The sequence below is a fragment of the Chlamydotis macqueenii genome, chromosome 12 (assembly GCF_036417535.1).
Source record: "Chlamydotis macqueenii isolate bChlMac1 chromosome 12, bChlMac1.mat, whole genome shotgun sequence".
Classification (NCBI taxonomy): Eukaryota; Metazoa; Chordata; class Aves; order Otidiformes; family Otididae; genus Chlamydotis; species Chlamydotis macqueenii.
In genome coordinates, this window is record NC_141567.1 from 623366 (window position 1) to 632702 (window position 9337).

General features: G+C 58.5%; 2 protein-coding genes across 3 annotated transcripts in view; both read left to right on the top strand.

The window, feature by feature from the left end:
• The window catches only part of RASGRF1 (Ras protein specific guanine nucleotide releasing factor 1), a 29304-nt gene extending 27830 nt beyond the window's left edge, over nt 1-1474 (top strand). For both annotated transcript variants that reach the window (XM_086756996.1, XM_086756998.1), the window contains exon 27: nt 443-1474. In XM_086756996.1, coding sequence (XP_086613122.1) covers nt 443-535 — 93 coding nt within the window. In that variant the 3' untranslated portion in view covers nt 536-1474. The remainder of the gene's footprint in view (nt 1-442) is intronic.
• Nucleotides 1475-1698: 224 nt separating this feature from the next.
• On the top strand, nt 1699-9023 carry CTSH (cathepsin H). Its single transcript, XM_086756999.1, has 12 exons — nt 1699-1829; nt 1953-1984; nt 2067-2172; nt 2251-2321; nt 2833-2937; nt 3275-3361; nt 3790-3845; nt 5000-5081; nt 5170-5238; nt 5660-5766; nt 7613-7738; nt 8367-9023. The coding sequence occupies exons 1-12, from the start codon at nt 1757-1759 to the stop codon at nt 8440-8442; spliced, it is 990 nt and encodes a 329-aa protein (XP_086613125.1). The 5' UTR covers nt 1699-1756; the 3' UTR covers nt 8443-9023.
• The last annotated feature ends 314 nt before the right edge of the window (nt 9024-9337 follow it).

Genomic DNA, 9337 nt, shown 5'->3' on the forward strand with positions numbered 1-9337 from the left:
CCCATGCCGTGCTGCTAACAAGGCCAAAAAGTAATTTGGGAACAATCTGCCAGGAATTGCGAGCAGCTTTTCTGATGGCACCAGGGCAGATGTCCTACCCCAGCAGCACCACGCCTGCAGCAGGAACGTTGTTCCCCGCTTATGCGGTGCCTTCGTTACCAAGCTTTTGTGCTCCGTGCAGGAGGTGGCTTTGTGGCTGATAGAATAGTACCAGAGCGGAGAACCAGACAAAAAGAGAAGCGCAGCTGAGGACTGGGCAAGGCTTTGTAGTGCTGGGAGGAGATAAGCACGAGCGATGCCCGTGTTGGCTGGCGGGGGCTGCGGGCGCTGCTCTGTGCCCCGGTTCCTGCTCAGGCCCCTGTCGTTTCCCATCTCAGCACGTGTCAGCGGCCGCAGCAGGGGTGCGTCCCCCCCGGTGACGGTTTGGCTCTCGCTTTTCCAGGTGACGCAGTACCTGCTGGACCAGTCGTTTGTGATGGATGAAGAAACGCTTTACGAAGCTTCTCTGCGAATAGAGCCCAAACTGCCTTCCTGAGCCCGGAGCGGCGGCGGGCGGCTGCTCGTGGACACGCGCTATCCCATGCTGTAAATATCTCTGTTTCCGTCGGACGCCCTGGAGTGACTCCCACGTATGTGCTTCTCCAAGCAAACCGCCCTCCTCCTCCTTAGGCTGCAGTAGACCTTGCGTAGGATTTCCCGCGTCGTTTAAGGTTTCCACACATCGACACTTTGCTGGAGTCCCGGTTTCTTTTCGATGATGTTATTTTTGTCATTTGTTCTTCCCGAGGGGGCTGGCGGCGGGGTGGGGGAGCCCGCGCGTCGCCACGGGGGCTCTCGGGCAGCGCGGAGCGGCTCTTGCTCCCGCGGTGGTGGCGGTGGCGTCCCTGGGCGAGCTCCGCAAAGCGGGGGAAGAGAACACGAAGAAGTCCGTCCCTGGGTGCGAAGCTGCCCTCCCTCCGCGCGCCGCCCCGGGGGGCTCCCAGCCGCTGCCCCGTCCCTCCCGCGCCGGGCAGACGGAAACGTCCCTTCGCTGTCCTCGCTGCGTTCGGCTCCTGGCAAGCTTCTGTGGATATGCTGTAGATCCGTGTTCCTTGTGACACTCTGAGTACCATGACGTAGAGTTAGAGACGATGAGCGAGTGTTTTTATTACATATACTGTAATCCTGTCTAACCACCTGCTAGCAGGAGTATAGTAATGTAGTGCTTATTCTGTGAATATTACCATGGATTTTTTACATTGTACAGGATATAAACAGTCTGACTTTGCAGTGGCAGGCATGCTCCACTCCGACAACCAGAACACTTTTGCTGTAAGCAATACCTCGTGGTATGAGAATTCTCTTTCAAGCCCTAAAACGATTTCAACTTACAGCTTGTTTGGAAAAAAAAAAAAAAAAGTATTTCCATTTTTTTGTAAAAATATATGTTTCCTGATTACCTCTTGCTAATAAATCTATTCTATCTCAGGGTGAACCGGGACTCGCCAGGTTTCTATCGGCGGGGCGGCGCCGGACCCGCGGGCACCCCTACGCTGACCCGCGGGGCCGGGGCGGGGGGGCTTGTCCCGCCCCCTGCCGCTAGCCCCCCCCCTGCCGCTAGCCCCGCCCCGCGCTGGTGCCCCGCCCCCGGCGCCTGCCCCTCCCCTGCCTCTTGCGTTGCCCCGCCCCGTCCGTCCGGCAGGGGCTCGGCTCAGCTCGGCCCGGTTCGGCTTAGCTCGGCCAGGCTCGGCTCGGCTCGTCTCGGCCCGGTTCGGCCATGGGCTGGGCCGTGCTGCTGGCTGCGGCCGCGCTCCTGGGGCCCGCGGCCGCCTGGGCGCCCTCGGCCGAAGGTAAACGGGCGGCGGGAGGGGAGGGGGTGTCTCGGCCCGGCCCGGCCCGGCTGGCCCCGCTCTCCGGGCCGGGGCGGTGGCGGGACCGGGGCGGCCGCTGACGCCTGGCGCTCTCTCCCGCAGAGGAGCTGCAGTTCAAGGCCTGGATGCTGCAGGTAAAGCTCCGCGGGCGGCTCGGCCGAGGGCCGGGCCGGGGGGGGCCCTCGGGCGCGGCTGACGGTGGGCTCTGCCCCGCAGAACAACCGGCGGTACGGCCCGGGCGAGTACCCGCGCAGGCTGCGCATCTTCCTCCGCAACAAGAGGGAGATCGAGGAGCACAACGCCGGCAACCACAGCTTCCAGAGTAGGAGCCGCCCCCCAGCCCCTCCGCCCGCTCCTGGTCCCTAGGGAGCAAAACGTTCCTCTTTCCTCCTTCCTCCAGTGAGCCTGAACCAGTTCTCGGACCTGACCTTCGCCGAATTTAAAAAATTGTACCTGTGGAGAGAGCCCCAGGTAAGCGCGCCGCGGGCAGGGAGGAGGGGGCCCGGCAGGACCCAGACCCTGAGCTGTGGGGGGCTCCGCGCCCCGCTGTGCTCACGCGTGGGTCGGCGCCCCGTGGGTGCGCTGCCTGAAATCCGCTCTGCTGAGTGCAGTGCCCCATCCCGCTGGAGCCCGGGTAAGAGCAAGGTGAACCCCCCCATCCCGTCCCCTCCCCTCCCAGCTTCCAGCCCCCTCTGTCTCGACCCTGGCTCCAGCCAAATTGTCACTTCTGCCGTCAGCCTTGCAGGTTGATCTGTATTTTTACGGGTAGGCCTAAGGCCTGATCCCGGCTGTCTGGGGGGTTAGCAGCTCCCAGAGCGGCTGGGCAGTGGACTCGCAGTGCCCTTCCAGGGCTGGCCCAGGTCTTGGCGTGCAGGGGGCCTGTGGCAGTCACTGCTTCCTCCACCCTGGGCGGGGCCAGTCGCCCGTGGGCCACCATTTCCCAGCATGGCAGCTTGCTGCAGCCCTCCCACCTCGCTTGCAGAACTGCTCAGCCACGAAGGGGAACTTCCTGCGCAGCTCCGGGCCGTATCCGAACTCCATCGACTGGAGGAAGAAGGGAAATTACGTGACGCCTGTGAAAAACCAGGTGAGAAGCGTGCGTCATCGGCGATGCACCAAGAGCGGGCCGGGAGAGGGGCTAGCCGCTGCGGGCAGGCACCGTGCCGGGAGGAGGAGTGCTGGGGTGTGTGTGCCCCCAGGGAAGCAGGCTCTCCCGAGAGCCCCTCCGTGGCTGGGGGGCACTGGGGCAGGGGGAGGCTGTGGGCCCTTGGGCAGGGGCTGAGCAGGAGGCAGAGCCCAGCTGCTGACGGGGAGTGGAAGCGCTGTGCCCCTGGTGTGCCCTTCAGCCGCAGCCCTGGCGTTTCGGGGAGGGCGGTGACCCTGCGGCATGTTACGGAGCAGCTCCTCTCTGGTTCCTAATGCAGGGCCCCTGCGGGAGCTGCTGGACCTTCTCCACCACAGGGTGTTTGGAGTCCGCTATTGCTATTGCGACCGGAAAGCTTCTCTCTCTGGTAAGAGATTTTCCTTTGCTGTGCGCTGACGGAAGTGCTGCCTCTGGCTGAGCACCAGGGCTGCTGGCGGGGCCAGCCCGGTCCTGTCCAGGACAGCCGCTGGCTGCTGATTCCACGTCCGGCTGTTCGTGGCTGCGTGTAGCTGCCCTGCAGACCCCTGGCAGCTCTTTGCAAGCCTAGCAAAACTGCTGGGGAAGCCATGGGGCAGCGTGGCTGGGAGCTCTCTTGCCTGAGGATGTGCCTGTTGCCCGGGCTGCCGGCTCCAGGCCTTCCTCGTCCTGCCCCTCGGGACGGGTGATTCCCGCTCGCAGCGGGTGAACAGCCAGCTGCACGGGTGAAATCAACGCTCTTTGGTTGCCCGCTGCGCGGGTTGCATTTTGTCTCGCTTGTTCTGAATGCAGGTGTTGACTTAAAAAACTTTTCCGTAGGCGGAACAACAGTTAGTGGATTGTGCTCAGGCTTTTAACAACCATGGCTGCAGCGGGTAAGTGATGTGAAGTCATAAAGAACAGAAATAAGAGTATCTTGTGTTGCATGACTGACGGCCTCCCTCAAGATCTAGCGTCGGGATCCTTCAGATTTTGCAATGGTTTTTGTTTCCCCTTGGCTGAGATGTGTCAGGGAAAACAGTTTCAGGGTTGGTTTGGTTTTGTTTGCATATCTAATTTTGCCCTCTCTGTAGGCTGTGTTTCACTAAATCTCCAGCATTTCGTAACCTCTGTTGTTCCTCTTGTTTATTAGTTTTTCTTCTGATATTTGTTTTGTGACAATGTCTTCTGATACCGCAGTGGCGGGTGCTGCCCTGCTTTAACAGGCTGAGGGAAAGCAAGGGGAGTTTTGTCTGTTGCTCTGCTCGTGGGTCACGTGCGTCTCGTGGTGCTTTAAGGAACCGACAGAAACCTCTGCTTCCCGTTTGGTAAATTCTGACTGGCGTTGCTAGAGGGGGCAGAAAATAAAGCTTTCTGAAATCTTCTGTTTTCTGTAAGATAAGCTGTCCCTGAGGAACGTTCAGCGAGCTGAGTAAAACCACTCCTGGTGCTTTTTATTTTTCTCATGACTCCACCTTAGTCCTTTCCTCGTGAGCACGCCCTGATCCCGCTCCCCTTTTCTTCCATCTGCAAGATGAGCTCCCCGGAGGCGGCTGCAGAAGGAGGCAGCTGCTTGCTGGGGATGTGGGTCCCTTGTCCTCGGTGCTGTGCAGCTGGGGACTCTGGCCAGCGTCCAGGCTGCAGGCTGGGCAGAGGTCATGGATAAACACCTCTTGGGGCACAAGGCTGCAGAGCTGAGCTGGCGTGATCGATGCTGCATGGGCGAAGTGGCCTTGCGCTTTCGGGGCTCCTGTGCTGGCATGCTCCCCCAGGGACCAGGCGCCCCTGAGAATGAGGTCTTCCTGTGCCTGCGTAGAGCCGTGCCAAAGAGTGTGACGGGCTGGGCCAGGAGTCCCAGACAGGGAGATACTGCAGGGACCGGCTGCAGTTTGTGCCTTTAGAGGGTCTGGGATACACACCGTCCTTCCCTTTCCCCCCGCTTTGTGGGAAGGGTCTGTAGGACTGCGAGGGAAGGCTGATGGCTTTGCTCTGCAGGAGCTGCAGCGTTGCCATCCTAATTAATCTGCATTCTGGCTGTGTTTTCCTGCAGGGGCCTGCCAAGCCAAGCCTTCGAGTACATACTGTACAACAAAGGGCTCATGGGGGAGGACAGCTACCCTTACCGGGCCAAGGTATTTCCAGCGCAGCTCAGACGCGTTTCTGCAGCGGCAGAGCAGGGCCCAGAGCAGGCTCTAACGCCCTTCCTTTCTGTCCGTGCAGAACGGCACGTGCAAGTTCCAGCCGGAGAAGGCCATTGCGTTTGTCAAGGATGTTGTCAATATCACACAGGTAGGGCCGCGGGGGTTACGTTCCTGAACTCCCAGGGCTGTGCCAAGCCTGGCCGGGAAGGTTTGTGGGTGCCCCAGGGTGTGCTGAGTTCAGCCTGCTTGCTCTTCGGAGGGGAACGAGCTGCTGGTCTGCACGCTGCTCTCCTGCGCGCCGCTGGCTCCCTCTTCTGAAGGTGGCACCAGGGAAGTGCTGGAGTCAAAATACGGGCGCTGGGCCTCTGCCCGCTTCCCACAGCGGGTGCACCTCCAGGCTGTAAGAAAGTCTGGGTTCTTGGCGTGGAATGCAGGCAGCCCTTGTTTCCTTGTCTGCGACAGAAAGCCAGGGTTAGCCCTTCCCGCTGCACTCTGACTGCTGCTCCGGGCATCCTGACCGGTCCCAGCGCAGTCGGGAGATCAGTGGCGCTGGGGCCCTCTTCTTGCAGTACGACGAGGATGGCATGGTAGAAGCTGTGGGGAAGCACAACCCGGTCAGCTTCGCGTTTGAGGTGACGGGGAGCTTCATGCACTACAGAAAAGGGGTCTATTCCAAGTGAGTATTTCCGAACTGGGAGGGGAGGGTGAGGGGAAGGTGTGGGGCTGGATCGCTCACCTCCCCATTTCTCCCGCTTTGCGGCACTGGATGCAGGGACGCTGGACTGCATTCTTGCATTTTTTTTTTGAAAAGAGCAAACATAAGTGAACTGAGCCTTGATACACTGGTGTCCCAGGGCGATGAGAGTGCAGCTCAGGGAAGAGGGAACAGCGTGCTCGCAGCCCTGCTGCTAGGAGCCAGTCTGAGCTGAAGATCGGACAATTTGGAACGAAGCTCAGCGAGTCAGTGAGCTCGGGAGATCCTCCCGCAGCCCTGCCGCAGAGCTGGGGAAGCCTGTCCCGGGGCTGACATGCGCGTCCGTGTGTCTGAGCTGTGGGTGGCAGCAGGGTTGGTCAGGGTGTTGTGGCTGAAGGTGTCTGGTTTCCTTAGGGGGAGCCCCGGCCAAAGTTTCCGTGGGACTTAGGCGGCTCTCCCAGACCTCGGAGCAGGGTGGTGAGCGGTGCAGCGGCCTTCACGCTGCCCCGCACCTGGGCTGGTGTGTTTGCAGGTTGTGTTAAGGCAGGGGTCCCTGCATCGCTGTTCTCCGTGGGGCGGACGGGTCCCTGAGCACCTCGTGCCAGTCCCTCTGTGCAGCTGGGCGTGGAAGAACAGTAGCGGAGATGGAAAAAATAGTTTGAGACATAAGTGACCTAGCATGAGAAGGTCTCAAGTGTTGTGTCAGCTCCACAGCCAAGCAAAGAGCTGCTCAAGAGGATGGTTGTTATAAAAGACTGTCGAAGCCAAGTGCGGCACGATAGATCGCTGCGAGGCAAGAAATGGGAAAGTGCATGTTTGGAGAGAACTAGAGAAATACTTCAGAGTAATGAATCCTCAGTCACGCAGAACTGCAGGGAACATTAAACCGAGTCTAAGCGTGAGTGGTCTGCCCCGGGGAGCTGCACGGGAAAGAGCGGGCGGCACCGCGTGTTCCAGTGGCTTTGCTTTTGCAATACAGACAGTAATGTCGAAGTTTAAAGCAAGCCACAGGCAGAGGTAAGGTGTGCAGGCAGGTGAGACAGTCGGGATACTTTGTAGGATTCCAGTTTGAGGACATGCCACGTTGTCCTGTAGGTTTATCATCCAAGGTAGATGTAAAGTCAGAGTGTATGGAATGATCGATGCTGCAGCGGCTTCAGCCTGTGCTGCCCCGGCCGAGCGTTAGCAGATTGAAAAAAAAGTACATCTGTTGTGGGGATTATCGATCTTTTAGTTATCTGCAATTTGAAAATGTTGAAGAATAGATGCTCTAGAGGTGGGAGCTTGTGCCTTGTGTTGTCTTGGTTTATAGCACAGGCAGCACCTTTCATCAAGTGCCATTTAAAAGCTGGAAATTCAGGGGAAATACAAAGAAATGTGTATTTAGATGGAGGAACTCGCTGTTCCCTGTGCAAAATGCACAACAGTGCTCCTGGACTTGGGGACAGAACAAACCATCACTGGGATGCACTAAGAGCATCTTCTTTTCACTGGAAAAACTACTTTGCTCGGTTTTTTCATTGTGGCTCGTTCTCGTGTGACAGTGTTGATGTTAACTGCGAGCAAAAGGCCAGACCAGGCGCTCGGATCCAAGGTCCAGGTGGCCTCTGGCCCTGACGTCAGATGTGGCCGGTAATAATTTCTGAGTGAGAAAACAGCAGCATCGCCTTTCCGTAGCTTCCCTCCCTACTCTCCAGCAGTGGCAGTTCCCAGTATCCGTTAGTTCTTTTTGCAGGTGGAGTGCAATCAAGGATACCAGCTAATCCCCGATTAATTATAAGCTGGCTTTCCATGTAACGAATCTGCGTGATTTTTCCTGTCCGCGCAGCCCGCAATGTGAGCACACTCCTGACAAGGTGAACCATGCTGTCCTCGCCGTGGGGTACGGAGAAGAAAACGGGACTCCTTACTGGATTGTGAAGAACTCCTGGGGCCCGCTGTGGGGCATGGACGGGTAAGGAGGCCCCCGCGCTACCGGCCCCACCGCTCTCCCTGTTCCTGCCAAAAGGAGTCATGCGTGGGGGATCCCACCTGCCCTCATCAGCCTCCACGTTGCCCTTACGCTCTCGAGCTGAGATTTTGCAGCCGTTTCATCCTCTGGGAAGGATGGGGCCATCATCCAGCTTCGGCAGCGAAGGAGACACGGCTCTGCAGACCAGTCCTGTGGTGACTGGTTGGAGCAGACCCTGAGACCAGTAGGCCTGCTGCTGTCACCGGGGGCTAGGCCAGTGCGTGCAGAGCGGTACCACCGTACCTGCTGCCCGGAGGCACCGTGCCGCTTCGTGGTTACACCGCCAAAGAACAGGTGGTGCCGGGAGTGAGTTTTCACTCCAGCTCTGCAAGTATTTCCAGCCGCAAGTGACATTTTTTAGTGTCAGTGGTAACTCTGCTAGCTTGTGATACGGGGCGGGCTGGTCGTAGCGTTGCCTGGCTCCCTGCTGGTGCCGGCAGCTCCGTCTCCTTGTGCTGGCGCGAGAAGGAAGCTTGCGCATAATGAGAGCAGTCACCCTGCACCGCTATCTGTCCTGCTGACTCTGCCAGGAGGGCACGCTCACTCACACTTTTTTTTTTTCTCTTTTTAGGTACTTCCTTATTGAACGTGGCAAGAACATGTGTGGTCTTGCTGCTTGTGCATCCTACCCGGTTCCTCAGGTGTAAGAGGAGAGCGCAGGCTGGGGACGCTGGCCACAGGAGGATTGCGAGTGCATTTCTGAGTGCTAAACCCAGAGAGAACGCGGTGAAATACCAGGCTGGCGGCAGCTGCTGCCTGCAGGCAGAGTCCTGGGCTTGCGCACAGCTTCTCGCAGTCGGCAGAGCCGTGCCTCAGGGGGCTGCCCGCAGCGGGGAGCTGCCAGTAGTTACCCAGCAAAGCTCCCCCTTCCTTAAGATAGCCGTTCCCCAATCTACGGATCTGACTTCTAGGGAATTTTTATTTTCTCTGAAGGTGATTTTTTCCTTTCTTTAGAGAAAGATGAATGCTGTGATTTGTATGCTTTATCTATTTTCATTAAATGTTTTTAGTAATTTTTTTTGTATTAAAAATTAGGATATTTTAATGCAAATAGAGAAGAAATTTCTTATTTTCTTTTATGAATGAATGAAAAAAAAGCAGGGTGCTTATTGCTACTAGTCTGTAAACGTGCGATGGTGAGAAAAGGCCGTATGTCAGTCGGGGACACTTCTGTTGTGTTATTTCACGCTCAGATCGGCCGCTGACTCAATAAAGACGACTCATCACCGTGTAGCGTGCGTGCTCTCCGCGGCCCCGCACGTTACCGGCACGGTCACGGGTGGGAGACTCGGCGTTGAGCCGGTGCTGGGTGCGGCTGGCTGGCGGGGGCACCGTCCTCCTGCGGGCGGCAAGGAGCGCTAAAGCCCACCCGGGGTTACGCCGCTCGCTGTTACACGGGGCCGTAACGCGCCGGGAACGCGGCCCAGCTGCCCGGCGCCGCCATTTTGTGGGGCGGGGCAGCGCGGGAGCCCTCCCCTGCCGTGGAAGCGGAAGCGCCGCGCCGCCGCTTCCGGTCTCGGCGCGTCCGGCCAATGGGAGGGG

Excerpts from the sequence above, each read along its gene's own strand:
- CTSH (XM_086756999.1), top strand. The coding sequence starts at position 1,757 with ATGGGCTGGGCCGTGCTGCTGGCTGCGGCCGCGCTCCTGGGGCCCGCG. Across the intron at positions 2,938-3,274 it reads TGACGCCTGTGAAAAACCAG|GGCCCCTGCGGGAGCTGCTG; the intron begins GTGAGAAGCGTG and ends TTCCTAATGCAG. Across the intron at positions 7,739-8,366 it reads CCGCTGTGGGGCATGGACGG|GTACTTCCTTATTGAACGTG; the intron begins GTAAGGAGGCCC and ends TTCTCTTTTTAG.